Source organism: Fusarium venenatum (assembly GCF_020744135.1).
Source record: "Fusarium venenatum strain MPI-CAGE-CH-0201 chromosome Unknown EDB82scaffold_2, whole genome shotgun sequence".
Taxonomy (NCBI): domain Eukaryota; kingdom Fungi; phylum Ascomycota; class Sordariomycetes; order Hypocreales; family Nectriaceae; genus Fusarium; species Fusarium venenatum.
The window spans coordinates 2,136,089-2,150,421 of record NW_027072130.1 but is presented as its reverse complement, the minus strand read 5'-3'; the positions used below and the strand labels follow the sequence as shown (position 1 = coordinate 2,150,421).

The window sequence follows — 14,333 nt, the reverse complement described above, 5'->3', positions numbered from 1 at the left end:
TTCCCTATTTTGGAGAAGGTATATATGGCCCTCTCCCTGTTTGCTGACAGAGTCTGCAATGCGCACGACGAAAGACTACAGCCATTATTTCAGGAAATGAAGATACCGATGCACTGAATTCGGGATATTATAACAAATTCTCAACAAACCAGCATCAAATATCAGGAAAAAAACATGGTACTGTGGTCTAGTTGGTTATGACATCTCGTTAACACCGAGAAGGTCCCCGGTTCGAGCCCGGGCAGAACCTCACTTTTTGACCCACCTCCTTCGAAGTAGAAGTATCGTAGGTGACGTTCTTTTGCTCTGTCGAGCTACGTGAGTAGACAAGGGGGTGAAGAAGTGGGAAGCGTTCAATGTGGATGAAGGGAACGGTTGAGATGATACTATTGGACTTTAGGCGTGGTTTCCTGACCATAGGGAAACTCTGATTATCTTTGGCGACTAGACGTCTGGTAATCCTGGCTGGATAAACGCATGCCGTGTATTCTGCCTGAGATTTATCGAGGACTGGCTCCTCACGGGTTCTTTCCAGTTACTTGTGAGTGGTTCGAAGCCCGGTTCCGCTAGCGATGCAAGCGGCGCAGAATCCTATAACAGCAACGGCGGTTGAGACACCAAAGGCATATCTGATCCCATCATAATAGGCTAAACGAACCTTGAGTTGCAGGTCTAAGGGGAGCTCGTGAATGTAATCGACCGAGTGTCGGATTTGCTCAATGATCTAGCGGTGCTATCAATAAGTGTTCCGAGGACATTTTAAGATTTTGGATAAGATTTAATAAGACTTACACTCCATTTATCTGGCACGCCGACCAATGCTTCCGGTAAGCGGGCGCTGAGAGTGGTTTGCACAATGGCAGAAGTAGTCGAAACGCCCCAAACCGTTCCCATCGAACGGACAAGATACACTGTCGAGGCGGTAACTGCATGATCTAGATATATGTCAGTCAAATGTTGATAGGTGGAAATATGGGAGCTCACCGGAATGCGGGAATGAAGCGAGTGAAGTAAAGAGAATTCCGGGATAAATAATGCCCTGGCCAAGGTTCGCCGGAAAGACATAAACAAAGTACTTCCACTTCGAGTCATGGAACCGTAACGAAGCTACTAAGCCATTCCCTAATACCATCAGGAAAGCTCCAATGCGCACAAGAGTGAGTAATTTGCCCCAGCGAGACATTACGACACCGGCAATAACACCACCGATTGGGGTTGCCAGAGATGGAATTGCAAGCCGGGCCCCGGCGGTGGTAGCCGAGTCAAGAAGAACAACTTGGAAGAAAAGCGGGAGCATGAACAGGTACTGCGCAAAGTCAGTAAAGCGAGTATAAAGAGGTCCTTTCATGGTTAACTTACTCCATAAGCGGCCATACCTGCGCAGACATTTGCAAACTGCGTCGAAATAGGGAGCCTTCCTTGTAACAAACGAAGAGGAATTACTGGAATAGCGCTTGTCTTGGCCTCGACGAGAAAAAACAACGCGAACAAAGCGATACTGCCGACCAAACATCCAATGACCCAAGGACTGCTCCAAGGTAGCTCATTGCCTCCAAGGCTTAGTCCCAAGAGTTGAATAGAGACTGCCATGACCATGAGTAGAGACCCGGTAAAGTCAACCCTCTTCCAAACGGCACCCAGGTTGTTCTCGGATTCGGAACATGTGGTTTGATTAGAAACAACTAAAGCGCCAATGATCAAGGCTGCAATCGAGACCGGGACTTGAAGCAGGAAACACCATCGCCATCCAATATGATCTGCAATCGAGCCTCCAAAGTAGGCTCCAGATATGGCTCCAAACCCATAGATACCGTTCTGAAGAGCTTGGTACATTCCACGTTTACGAAACGGAATCATGTCTGAGTTGACAATGGTAGCTTCAAACTGTAGTTAGTGAAATGGTTCCAGAATAGTTAGGGTTACACTCACCCATTGTCATCAGGCCTCCTCCACCGAAGCCAGTCAACGCCCTCATGACGTTGAGAAAGACCACATTGCTCGCAAGACCGCATCCAAGACACCCAAGAGCAAAGGTGACAGTTGAGATAAAGAAGCACAAACGTCGACCAAAAATATCAGACACTCTTCCATAGAGCGGCTGAAAGGCCGTGCTTGTGATAAGATATGAAGTAGTCAACCATGAAGCAGTGTTGGCCGCATCAAACTCAGAGCTGATGACAGCATACGTAGCAGCAGTGATTGTACTGTCAAGCCCGTAGAGAAAGACGTTAGACATGATAGCTAGCTGAATCCATGTGAACCCCCGCGGGGGTTTCCAGGTGTCCTCATCGGGTGCGTGGAGTAGGGGCTGGTCTTCACGATGTTGAACGACATCTTCGGCGTCATTCCTCTGTGACTCAGGTACTAGTACTCCAGGTTCTTCAGAGATAGATAAATCATCTCGCATGGTTATTTGATAAGAGTGAACTCGAAATTCCAGCTTTTAGAATACAGTGTAGTGTTTCGGTGTTTACAATCTTATATTAGATTCTTCTTTTGTGATAAGAAAGATCGAGCTCTCAATAGGGCATGGGTTCGGAAAAAAATTAACCAGCTGCAACATTGGTGTCCCTACGTCAAGTTGATAATGGCGAGATACTCTTAGGTATCACGCCTTCAACTACCCGATAAGATAATAGGTCTTTTTGAGCTTGGTAACACAGAAAAGATATTGATGTTAATCGAGGGAGGTTGAGTCGTAGAAAAGAAAAAGACAAAAAAAAAACATAGCAATTCCTTTGGCTTTGTTATTTACTGTAAGTCTTTTGGGTTAATTGTAGGAAGTAAGGATGGGGATAGTGACAATCTCAGATTGTCCCCTGCATGCTTCCGCCTAGGTCACAGTGCGGTACCATAGTTACTAGCTCAAAGGCCTCGACTTTTCTCTTATTATGGGATGGTGCTTTCCTGGGTTTAGATAACTGCGAGATGGTAGCTCATCTGACATTTTAAGAGTTTAGAAGATTTGAGATGGTTGCTATCCTTAGGGGGCTGACCCGCCTATTGGATGGTGCAACTGAGACCAACATCCATCCTATTGACATAGCATCTGCTGGCTTAGGACCGGGGTCATCCTTTCGATAAGAATATTCCAAGACAATGTACATTTCTCGTTTTAACCTGGTTCAACGAGATGTGATGTTAGATCTATCCTTGTTACAGACCTTCTGCCGTAGAAACATTCAATAGAATATTACTAGTAGATAGATACCTACCTACCTAGGTACATAAGAGGTAGAAATTTCCAATACTTGAACAGTTGCCTTATACGTACCTATTCCAGTGGTACAGGAAATATACCGTTTTACTAACTTGCCCGTAAAAAGAAATAGGCGAAGCTCTACTAATGCACAAAGGTCTCACTTTCTTTTGTCATAGGAAAGAAGGTACCTAAAATACATGTGATATACAAGAAAGGAAGGAGCCCCGACCTGGACTGACGTGAAGTCGGCGTTAGGCAGGCACACATCATACAACTCCACTGAATTGCCTGGGCACCATCGTCATCATCAGAGATACATATCACTACCTTAGTACCCACGCAGGAAGAAATGCAAGGAAATACCAAGCGGCTTAATATTGACACTTCATAAGGACCATCATCATGAAACAGCACAGCGCTTCGATACGAGATTTTCCGGACTCCCTCTCGTGAAAACCAAACAACACCACTTGGCTTGTCGGTTTCAAGGGTCCAACCACCCAAAATGCAGTAGCCTTATATTCCTACACACGCTTCCTATATTGGGTAGCTGTCGATGCACGTCAGCAGAACGTTCTCACCGCCCTCTACCGCTATCAGAGTACAGCATGCGGATTACGCCCAGCTTGAGCAAGACACCCATCTTGCGACCCCCAATGGCCATCTCGGTGCGAACCGTGCCGCTTCCCCTGAGATAGAACTGAGTCGCCTAAATTCAACCGACAAGTCTCGAAGCTCGGAGAAATGAGCTCGGGTCGGCTGGTGGCTTGCGATAGACTCCCCTTTCACAAGAGAAAGCGGGGAATATTCAATAGTGCCTCACAAGTCCTGGTGCAAAAGATATCTCACAATGGCGTTTAGAGGGGTGCTTGATGTCCCACAACCTGTTCCTGCATCTATAATATGCCAAACAAAAGTCATAAGTTTAAGGTTCCAGTCGTCTGGTGATCATACAAGCCACTCCGCTTCTGATTGATCATTCTCTACACCAAGGCATTGATTTTGGAGCCTATCTGTCGAATGAGTTGGTGCGAAGTCGTGCGGGCGGCAGCACACCAACTCCCCAAGTCCTCTAGTGCGCTCAAGACATCGACTCAAGACATCAACACTTGTGGGGACTAGCGCACAAGTTCCAAAGTGATGGTGTTGTCGTTGCTCGCTGCACAAGGTTGAATGCTGTTGGGAGTCACATAGCGCAATTTCAGAATCCCAAAAGAATAGCCAGGTCTAGTATCATAGGCTGGCCCGACCGTGCGGCTCGCAGACCGGTTAGGGAGATCGGCAACTTGAAGGACATATCGTGACAGCTGTGTCTATTCTTGCAACAGGACGAGACGGAGAACAAACCTGGCTATAAAAACGTAAGCTCAACGTCGAATGCATCATCATCAAGCTCCACCAAGGTACAAATAGCCCAACCACGTTGTCTTTGACAAAACCGGATTGAGAACCGTAAACATTGTCGACGTGAAACATTGGCTTCCGTCAGTTACGCTGTTTCTGCGGGTTTTGCCATGGAAGTTCAAAGCCAAGAAGATTGCAGCAGTCCTGTTGATTGGCCATCTGAACTTCTATCTGAGTCCCTCCCTGCGAACACAGCCCGATAATCCACAGCATTGACAACCCCGCCATTCATAGTGGGTAAAAAGCTCCCCCGAGGCCTCGCCGGTCCAAGGCCCGGCAAACAGTCCGCATACCCCGCTATCGCCGTATCGAAGCATCTGTAGAAGCTCATTATTCCTACTAAGGAAAACGCCCGAACGTCTTCAGGGGAGCTCGCTGATGGTTGTACCTAAATAGGGATGTCACAGTGCATCCTCTTGATGCTTTCGTGCACCCTGCCTCTGCACATCTGTTGGAGTTGTGGCAATCAAAGAAAATGTATGGATATATGCAAGAGTTGAGTTTGTGTCACAAACACAAACAAGCAGCCATCAACAAACCTGCTCGATTATGCCGAGCAAGCAACAGAGTTCTGCTTCTATCTTGCCTTGAACAGAACGCGTCATGGTGCTGCTCAAGGTCCTCCACAGCATCATCGTCGCTGTCTTTTCTCACGTGTCCCCGCATCTCAGTCCCCCTTGCAACCTCCACGCCCTGGATTTCCACGCCACGATGCGATACGGCTGGCGGCCTAGACCTTGGCTCGGGTTGAACCTGGTACCTCCCCGAAGTGCTCCGGTTGCCAATAGCTTTCGTGTATTCTGTACTCGCTCTTGCGCCTATTTACCTCGCTCGCTTGCTTCCTTTCCACACACCTTTCTGCTACATCCTTGGAATCTCCATGCATGTTTATCCGTGGTTGTGCATTAAACTCTTGGGCATACTGACCATCCCTGTTCACCTAGCTTGGCCTCAGCCCAGGACAAGACAAAAAGGCCATTGTTCTGATTCAATCCTACACACTCCAACAAGTCTCACTTGTCTTGCCCTCTGACCTTTCACAAATCTCTGAAGCGTCCCAGCCTCTTGCTCTGTGATTCAGCTGCTGTACTGTCTCGTCTCATCTCGCTACTTAACTTCAGCCTCCCCGACAATCTCGAGACTAATGCTCAAGTTGTCTTGTGCTGCCCCTCTTCCACTCTGCTCTCAACTGTGTTTCCACTACAAACTGCCATCATGACGGGCGCTGTCGCTACCCCTCGGTACAGCAACGACGACTTCGAGACAGCTTCGGTTCGTTCAGCTGCTCCATCTTATGGTAAGTCGACCAAAACGGCTTCGATCGTAAGCACTTTGCAAGGCCGTCAGCTCTACTTATATCGTGAAGCTGGACGCCGCCAGCAAAAGCTCTGCAATCTGGCACGAGATCAGTCTTGCTGACCTGTTTACCGCTCCAGTCTCAGAAGCTCCCTCTTACCACTCAACAAACCCGTTTCCCGAGACCTTGCCTTCATACACCCCTCCAGCTCGAAACCATGCGGTTGTGAGAAGCTCCATGATTCCTTCCAGCAGCGGCACATCCACTCCCACTGCGCGCCAACAGACTATCGGCCTGCCTCCAGTGCCCGCGGCCCCTTTGCGATCCCAGCCGAATTTGAACAACTTTCGTATTGCGACGTGGTCATCTGTATCCAGCAATCCCGCCGCCCGACACTACCAGAACGTTGCCAACCGAAGATTGACAGCACAGCGTGATCCCGTAGACAGCCTTCGTCGCGTTATGACTGATATCAGCGAACAAGAACAAGAGAGATACACATCCAGGCCTTTGGAGGACCCCTACTTGGTTGGTGAGGTGGCTGCTTCTCGGGCTCGTCGAGAACGAGTTGCACGGGAGACAGGGGATGATATTTTGATCCGGGAAGACCGCCAATGGGACTGGTTCCTGGGTAAGTTTGAGAAGCCATAATGAGATTGTATGGTGCAGTCGCTAATGACCGGGTAGCTCGGATGAAGGACTCGGATGAGCGGCAGAGGAGCTGGACTTCTTACCGTCGAGAACAGGATGCCGGGAGCCGTAAGAAGCTGTTCCGTCGTATGGGAGGAAGGCGTTTGCTATGATTCTGCTCTATGGATTCTTTCATTTCCTTTGTCGTCATTTTCTCTCTTCCGACTGTGCTGGGTCGCTGCTGCCGTGTCAGGGCTGGTTCTTGCTGAAGCATATTGTCGCATTGTCTCCAAGGCGTTATGATCTAGATTGGGTTACTGATGAGGCATGGCATATGACGGGTTCGCGGATTTTTCCATATGCAAACTGACTGACGGCATGAGACGGCTATCATGAGTCAAAGTATTCTTCTCTGTCACTCGCTTTCAATCGTAAGGTCGCATAGTGCTGGATAAGCCGCATCAGGTAGCTCACACATCGCATGAAATTCAACAACCATTTCAGTATCGCTGAAAGCTACCCACCTATGAAAACAAATTTGAAAATATCATGTTAGCTTAGACTTTGCATGTATTCTCGAAACTAGATACTGTCAACTTCTCCGCTGTTCTTCTACCTCGTTGAAAAATATGTTACACGTCCAATAACGCCATGCCCGATGTACAAACAATGGTTTATCCCCGTATCTGGATGGCAGCTCAGAGCTCCCTCAACGTACACGTCGGTTCCTCCTGAGAAAGGTTATATGAATAGGTGTGTGATTACGATACGAATCGTGTCTCATTTAACCCTTGCTCTTGGTGTTGAGAATCAGGGCAACAATGAGGCTGTGACAGAGTCAGTATGAGCCATATGTATGGCATGTATTGGGAAGTCTTACCCGTAGAGACCGAGAACTTCGCCGAAAATAAGAATCAGGACCATGCCGACGAAAATCCTGGACTGTTCCATATAGGCACGGACACCAGTGTCGCCAACAATTCCGATACAGTAACCAGCGGCAAGACCAGTCATGCCGACTGCAATACCACATCCAAGATGCATAAAGCCCCTGCTATTATCAGTATTCGTGTTTGCTGAAAAGAGTTCGTGTTGACGTACGAAAACAAGCTGTAGTTCTGATAAGGGTCGAGATCCTCAGCGATGAGGACGGAGATGACTAGCGAATAGACGGCGATGATACCGGACATAACGACTGGAATTAGACACTGCGAGATGATTTAGAAATAGCCGTTGTTGGACTAGATGATTGATTAAATACCTTCATGATGAGATCTGGTCGAAAGGTACCGACACCAGCAATGCCAATGCCGGACTTCGCTGTGCCATAGGCAGCTCCAATACCTATCACGCTGGTTTAGTATTGATTCTCGAGATCATTGTGTCGCGTAAAGAAGATGGAGGATCGTACATCCGAAGATCATTGCAGCTGCAATTCCGGCCTAGAAAGTCGCCGCATCAGCAATCGCGTCCACCCCTGGGTCGCTGTCTAGCCGTAGACTGGACATGAGGAATACTTACCATCCCAATAAAGGGGGCAAACTTGGGGGCAAGCTCTGATTCTGCCATGGTAAAGAGATGCGGCCGTCGACGAGCTCAAAGGTCAAGGGCGGCGTATAAGTTGACGTTAGAAGCTTGATGATGATGTAGCCTGCTACTGGTCCAAGGCTGCTAGAGACGGGAGTTGAGAGCTGATGTGGAAAGCCAGCCACATTGGTGGACTGTTTTAGCCAATGAGCAATCAGGTGGCTAGCGGTATCTTCACGTGACGACATCAGCCTCAAATCAAGTTGTCTCGAAGTCCAAACCGAATAGTTGAGAGACTTCTTGTTCATTACAGATAGTCTCTTTTGCTGCTACTTCCTTCAGTTTACAATTTACAATTTATCTCTGAACTCGAGTGTGTCTTTGAACGCCTCTTGGGCATTACTGATCGTTGTATATCGCCATCGACCACGATTAGAAGGCCAGAACAACCTACCGACTGTACTTGTCTCACTCAGGTTTTGCCTCTGTAGGTAGCCGTGTTCGATACTGTTCACTCAGCCAAGCAGAAGCGGGATGAAAGCAGGAGGGAGGAAAAGGACATATTTGTATGGCTTGTAACAAAAGAGAAGTTTAATGACAAAGCGAATAGGCAATCGCACTATGCATAATGAAAGGATGCCCCAAATGTTAGAAGTAAGAATTAACGGCCACTAGCGTGACCCTTGAGTCCCTCAATCGAACTCGACGTTTAATTGCCGGAAACCTCGCAATCTAATTGAATTTGATGTGGCTACATTGACCTTATGTAGACAATGTCACCTCGACTACCTACAGCAAAGATGCATGACGAGGACAGAGACATTACTTGTTGCAGAGATGGAACCGAAGATTAGTACATAACCTCAGGTAGTATGTAACAGTGGAGGAGGTACACAAACATTAAGGAGAGTCCATTCACGTCCATTCACTGTATGTAGCAGCTCCTCCAAATAACACCCCAACTTGAAACAAGGCAACTGATATGTAGTAGACAGAGTCGACTATTTCATTGATTCATTGATTCCTTTCTCCCTGACAACATCATCATCCCCTCTGTAATCCTCTTTTCGTATCCACGGTGCAACGCCGAGATCCATGCTCTTACACTGCGACTGTATACCCCAGCATATTTCATCCCCTTACCTTGGTACTAAATAATTTAACTGCCCATCCACTACTGTACACTACTACGCTGCCGCGCCCCTGTCACCACTTTCACCTCCCCAAATAGCACAGAGGCCGCCATCAAATAGGTGGGTTTTATGGTGGATCTCCAGCACTGGCTTGTCCATCGTTGGCTCCCTGTCCTCCAGAGGACAATACAGTTAGCACCTCGACCTGGATTGGGATTGGTTGTGATTACCTTGCCTCTTTTACCTGCGACGAGTCCAGTGCCTGGCTTGGATCGTGAACCTGCAACTCCCTCGAAAGTTCATTACTAGAGGGCCACACCCCCCCCAAAAAAAAACCTCCCGAGACGGCGACCGCCCATTGTCTGCGATAGCCATTTCCATTGTTGTTTCGTCCCTTCTCTGATCGGTCGACGACCTCGGCAACAAGGCCTGAGGCTTGACATTTTGCTCGACCAGCCGCCTTGTCCGACGACCCCCTCGAGCCCAAACTCGCAAAACCCCGACACGATACTTGGGCAGAATCAACTCCTCGAATCCTTCTAGAACGTCTCCCTAGCTGTATCGACGGGCGCTACCCCGTGAGGGTACTCGCAGCGCAACATAAACGGACGGTTATCGCCCACGTACCCTCCTCAACATTACCCTAGCTTAAGGGGACGTATTGGCGTCGACTGACGGCGGCGCATCCGTCAAGGTCGGCTGTTGATACATCTGATAACGAGCTTTCAGCCTCTGGCGCTCACCCAACTGCTGGTAATATTACTCCCCTCCATCAAACCTCTCCCTTAAACCTCGACTCTGTCTCCTGACATGCTTCTTGCCAAGTATCCGCTGCAATGTCCAACTACGGTTACGACCCTCGAGGAGCTCCTCAACGACCACCACAAAGGGGATATGGTGACGACAACTACGGTCAACGAGATGCCGCCTTTTCCAATATCTTCGGCGCGGCTCCCCCTCCTGGTCGTTCACAAACTATGACTTCGTCGTCTTCTATGCCTCCGTCCATGATGGACCCTGGTCGCACTCAGACCATGTCCTCCATGTCCTCCGGTATGCAGAGGCAGCCACCGCCTCGTGCTCCCCCAGGTCATTATGGCGACCACCCGAACTCCGGCAGAACTCGGACGATGGATAGCAACAGCATGATGGGAAATGGTTATTATCCTTCCCAACGATCAGCATCCGGTGGCCAGCAAATGCCACCCCATTATATGCAGCAGCAACAGGCGAGACGTCCATATCCCGGACCTGGGCCTGGAGGGCCGGCACCTCCGCGAATGGATCCAAGAGGCCCTCCACCACAGCAAGCTCCTGGCCCTAGGACGCCAGCCCAGCGCTTCTATCAAGGAGGACCAGCACCAGCACCGGCTATGAACAATGATCCTTATCGCTCACAATCACTTGCCTCTACTCCTCGCCAGCCAATGTACCATCCTCCTCCAAGCGCGTACCAGCAAGCCCCTGCAAACCACCTTCGACAGGCCCCGTACGCGCAGCAGAACTCATCGAGGACGACTGCTCAAGGGCGAGTCGTGCCAGAACGTCATGAGGATCGTACTATGTCTTTGACTGGCAACTATCAGCCTCAAAACATGGATGCCCATCAGACCATGAGTGGACGAGTTATACCTAACAGGCGAGCACCAGCAGAGCTGCCAACCGCCAACGGCTATCCCAACTCGATGCCTCATGCTCCTGGCGCACAAACCCGAACATCCAGCATGGTTTCATCCAATGGTGGCGGCGATCACGGTAGGACCATGTCGATGGCGTCTACCATAGCGCCAACCATCACTCCTTCCGAGTCAGACGCTTCGACTTTGGCTCAGCGACCTACCAGGAGCAAGTCGATTGAGAGCGAACGACCCCCAACTGCGACCAAGATCCGACCCCCCCTCGTGTACCCGGCTCTTCTCTCTCGAGTAGGAGAATGTTTTCGTAAGAAGATTATTGTTGGTGATCGTACCAAGAACGAATTGACGTACAAGAATGCCTTCAGCGGATCAGAGGCAGTGGATGTTTTATCATACATTATCAGGACTACCGACCGTAACTTGGCTTTGCTACTTGGACGTGCTCTAGATGCACAAAAGTACTTCCATGATGTCACTTACGAGCATCGCCTACGAGACTCCCAATCGGAAATGTACCAGTTTAGGGAGACACTGATGGATGAGCCAGAAGACAAGCCTGCAGTTAACGGTGTCTTTGTCCTCCTTTCCGAATGTTACTCTCCCACTTGCACCAGGGACCAACTATGTTATTCTATCGCATGTCCTAGACGTCTGGAGCAAGTTTCTAGGCTTAATCTGAAGATCAACCCTGGCTTGCGGAAAGAGGATGCTGTCAATGCTGTCGACGACGAAGTCGACCAGACTGACGAACAAAAGCTTTGGATCAACTCAGTTCCCAAAGAAGTTGCCGAAAAGGTTGGAGATAAAGAGAAGAAGAGGCAAGAAGTCATTTCAGAGATCTGCTATACCGAACGAGACTTTGTCAAGGATTTGGAATACCTACGAGACTTTTGGATTTTGCCTTTGCGATCAAAGGCCTCGCCAGTGCCCGTTCAGCGTCGTGAAAAGGTTGTCAAGACGATCTTCAGCAACATTATCGACCATCCCAGCATTCACACCGTCAGTTCCCGATTTGCTTCCAACTTGACAACACGACAACAGAAGGAGCCCATTGTACACAACATCGGTGACATTTTCCTAGAATACGTTCCTCAATTCGAACCCTTCATTTTGTACGGTTCAAAACAATTGGAAGGAAAGTTTGAGTTTGAAAACGAACGATCGGTGAACCCTTACTTCGGCAAGTTTGTGGATGAGATCGAGAGGCGCAAGGAGTCTAGAAAACTGGAGTTAAACGGTTATCTGACCAAGCCAACAACTCGTCTGGCTCGTTATCCCCTGCTACTCGAAAACGTCTTGAAGTACACAGAAGATGATAACCCCGATAAGGAGGACATTCCCAAGGTCCTGGTCATGATCCGAGACATCCTGGGTAGAGTCAACGCAGAGTCTGGAAAGGCTGAAAATAGATTTAACCTGAGAAGACTCCACGAGCAGCTTCGATTCAGGCCTAACGAAAGGGTGGATCTTCGGCTCACCGAAGAAGGCCGCGAGATGGTCTTCAAGTGCCAGTTTAAGAAGACAGCTACCGATCCTCCCGAGATTACAGCTTTCCTCTTCGATCACGCGGTTCTTCTGGTTCGTATCAAGCAAACAGGCAAGGCCGAAGAAATCAAGGCATATCGTCGACCCATTCCTTTGGAGCTTCTTGCAATTAAGGAAATGGATGAAGTTATTCCGAAGGATGGCAACATGAAGCGAACTTCTTCAAGCTTGATTCCCTCGATCCGTAACAACACCAACAACGATCCAGCGAGAAAGGAAGGCTGGCCAATTACATTCCGCCATCTTGGAAAAGCCGGCTATGAACTGACGCTTTTTGCATCGAACCAGGCGACACGCCAGAAATGGCTTGAATTCATTCACACCGCACAGGAGCGTCTTCGGTCTCGAGCCGACTTCTTCAACACGACAGTTATATCAAGCCATTTCTTTGCTGGCACTAACCGAGTTAACTGTGTTACGCCATTTGGTAAGTTTGCTACATTGTAGAATACAGTCCGCGTCAAACTAACATTGATCCAGATGGCGGTCGTAAACTCCTGTACGGCACAGACAGCGGTGTTTACCTCTCCGATCGTAAGGTGAAGGACCAGGTACCACGCCGCGTGTTGGAGACAGCTAGTGTCACTCAGATTGACATTCTGGAGGAGTACCAGCTTCTCTTGGTGTTATCCAACAAGACGCTGCAGTCCTATCCTGTTTCAGCCCTCAATCCCGATGAGCCCGCATTGTCTAGGAGGCCTAAGAAGATCCAGAGCCATTGCAGTTTCTTTAAGACGGGAATTTGCTTGGGTAGACATCTGGTCTGCTGCGTCAAATCATCTGCTCTATCTACTACGATCAAGGTGTTTGAGCCTAATGACGCCATGACCAAGGCCAAGAAACAGAAGGGTATAGGCAAGTTTATGAGCGGCGGACACGATGAACTTAAGCCGTTCAAGGAATTCTACATTCCCACCGAGTCGTCGTCTGTTCACTTCCTTAAGTCCAAACTTTGTGTTGCTTGCGCTCGAGGCTTTGAGGTCGTTTCTCTCGAGACTCTTGAGACACAATCGCTACTTGACCAGGCTGACACCTCGCTCGACTTTGTGGCTCGCAAAGAAGGAGTTAAGCCGATCCATATTGAACGACTTAATGGGGAGTTCTTGCTTAACTACTCAGAGTTTTCCTTCTTTGTTAATCGCAACGGATGGAGGGCTCGGCCGGAATGGCGAATTGACTGGGAGGGTACACCACAAAGTTTCGCGCTCAGCTACCCGTGGATTCTTGCGTTCGAACCAAACTTCATCGAGCTCCGTAACATGGAAAACGGTGCTGTGCATATTGTTCCCCGCAAGAACATTCGTATGCTGCATAGCAGTACACACGAGGTGAGTGATGTCTTTGCACCGCTACATTTAGGTATCAGAATGCTAACTTGAATTGCAGATTTTGTTTGCACATGAAGACGAAAAGGGAGATGACATTGTCGAAGCCATCGATTTTTGGAAGAGCAACCGCAAGTCAGAATTGCTCGGTTCATAACACTGAGCAACTCCTGGGCCTCGTAACGGGGAGTGTTTTCCTGGAAAGATTTTTTTTACTCTTCTCTTCTTGTATTACTTGGTGGCGTCCGAGTGCTGTGGCGTCAACTGTCCCTGGTGGAAGATACTCACAAGAGTGTTTACGGTTTTCGGCTTCTCTTGGGATCTTCTGCGTGAGAGAAGATGTAAGACATTAAGCCGCACTTCGAACCGCTGTGGATGTTGCCGCCGCGCTTCTGGCTATACAAGCAGTCGAGTCAATAGACAAAGACTTGATAGCTGGCTACGCTAGAGGAGCGGATCAAGGAGAGGGCGCTACCAAGATGTTTGAGGTATAGGTGTGGATAGGAGATGGAGCAGACGATAGCACTGGATGAGGACGAGATGAGATGAGACGATGAGATGGAAAAGAGACAGAAGGAAAATGATATCGTTGCTTGTACTCTGGAAGGATGAGCGATGTTGAACGGGAACAGT

General features: G+C 48.8%; 4 protein-coding genes and 1 non-coding gene across 5 annotated transcripts; 3 read left to right on the top strand and 2 right to left on the bottom strand.

Moving 5' to 3' along the window:
- The first annotated feature begins 176 nt into the window (after window positions 1-176).
- On the top strand, window positions 177-250 carry EDB82DRAFT_t162. Its single transcript has one exon. It is a non-coding gene; the product is annotated as a tRNA-Val (tRNA).
- A 5-nt stretch (window positions 251-255) lies between these two features.
- On the bottom strand, window positions 256-2,607 carry EDB82DRAFT_138865 (major facilitator superfamily-domain-containing protein). The gene is made up of 5 exons (XM_025733585.2): window positions 1,930-2,607; window positions 1,360-1,877; window positions 985-1,306; window positions 793-935; window positions 256-724 (listed from the first exon to the last, which is right to left on the bottom strand). Exons 1-5 carry the CDS (start codon window positions 2,405-2,407, stop codon window positions 536-538), a joined length of 1,650 nt encoding a protein of 549 aa, XP_025584477.1. The 5' UTR covers window positions 2,408-2,607; the 3' UTR covers window positions 256-535.
- Window positions 2,608-5,821: 3,214 nt separating this feature from the next.
- Window positions 5,822-6,706, top strand: EDB82DRAFT_474115 (uncharacterized protein; the record flags this gene model as incomplete). Its single annotated transcript, XM_065608013.1, has 3 exons — window positions 5,822-5,929; window positions 5,973-6,534; window positions 6,591-6,706. The coding sequence occupies 3 exons, from the start codon at window positions 5,822-5,824 to the stop codon at window positions 6,704-6,706; spliced, it is 786 nt and encodes a 261-aa protein (XP_065464574.1).
- A 362-nt stretch (window positions 6,707-7,068) lies between these two features.
- EDB82DRAFT_495948 (V-ATPase proteolipid subunit C-like domain-containing protein) lies at window positions 7,069-8,218 on the bottom strand. Its single transcript, XM_065608521.1, has 6 exons — window positions 8,055-8,218; window positions 7,945-7,975; window positions 7,795-7,877; window positions 7,635-7,741; window positions 7,414-7,584; window positions 7,069-7,360 (listed from the first exon to the last, which is right to left on the bottom strand). The coding sequence occupies exons 1-6, from the start codon at window positions 8,100-8,102 to the stop codon at window positions 7,318-7,320; spliced, it is 483 nt and encodes a 160-aa protein (XP_065464573.1). The 5' UTR covers window positions 8,103-8,218; the 3' UTR covers window positions 7,069-7,317.
- Window positions 8,219-9,730: 1,512 nt separating this feature from the next.
- EDB82DRAFT_138726 (CNH domain-containing protein) lies at window positions 9,731-14,014 on the top strand. Its single transcript, XM_065607048.1, has 4 exons — window positions 9,731-9,946; window positions 10,019-12,802; window positions 12,856-13,703; window positions 13,762-14,014. The coding sequence occupies exons 2-4, from the start codon at window positions 10,030-10,032 to the stop codon at window positions 13,855-13,857; spliced, it is 3,717 nt and encodes a 1,238-aa protein (XP_065464572.1). The 5' UTR covers window positions 9,731-9,946; window positions 10,019-10,029; the 3' UTR covers window positions 13,858-14,014.
- Window positions 14,015-14,333: the final 319 nt, after the last annotated feature.

Coding starts and splice junctions, on each gene's coding strand:
- EDB82DRAFT_138865 (XM_025733585.2), bottom strand. CDS start 2,407: ATGCGAGATGATTTATCTATCTCTGAAGAACCTGGAGTACTAGTACCT. Junction 1,307..1,359: donor CAGGTATGGCCGCTTATGGA/GTAAGTTAACCA, acceptor GACTTTGCGCAG/TACCTGTTCATGCTCCCGCT. Junction 936..984: donor CGCTTCATTCCCGCATTCCG/GTGAGCTCCCAT, acceptor ACATATATCTAG/ATCATGCAGTTACCGCCTCG.
- EDB82DRAFT_495948 (XM_065608521.1), bottom strand. CDS start 8,102: ATGGCAGAATCAGAGCTTGCCCCCAAGTTTGCCCCCTTTATTGGGATG. Junction 7,976..8,054: donor TTGCCCCCTTTATTGGGATG/GTAAGTATTCCT, acceptor GCGACTTTCTAG/GCCGGAATTGCAGCTGCAAT. Junction 7,585..7,634: donor CAGAACTACAGCTTGTTTTC/GTACGTCAACAC, acceptor TGATAATAGCAG/GGGCTTTATGCATCTTGGAT.
- EDB82DRAFT_138726 (XM_065607048.1), top strand. CDS start 10,030: ATGTCCAACTACGGTTACGACCCTCGAGGAGCTCCTCAACGACCACCA. Junction 12,803..12,855: donor TAACTGTGTTACGCCATTTG/GTAAGTTTGCTA, acceptor ACATTGATCCAG/ATGGCGGTCGTAAACTCCTG. Junction 13,704..13,761: donor TGCATAGCAGTACACACGAG/GTGAGTGATGTC, acceptor CTTGAATTGCAG/ATTTTGTTTGCACATGAAGA.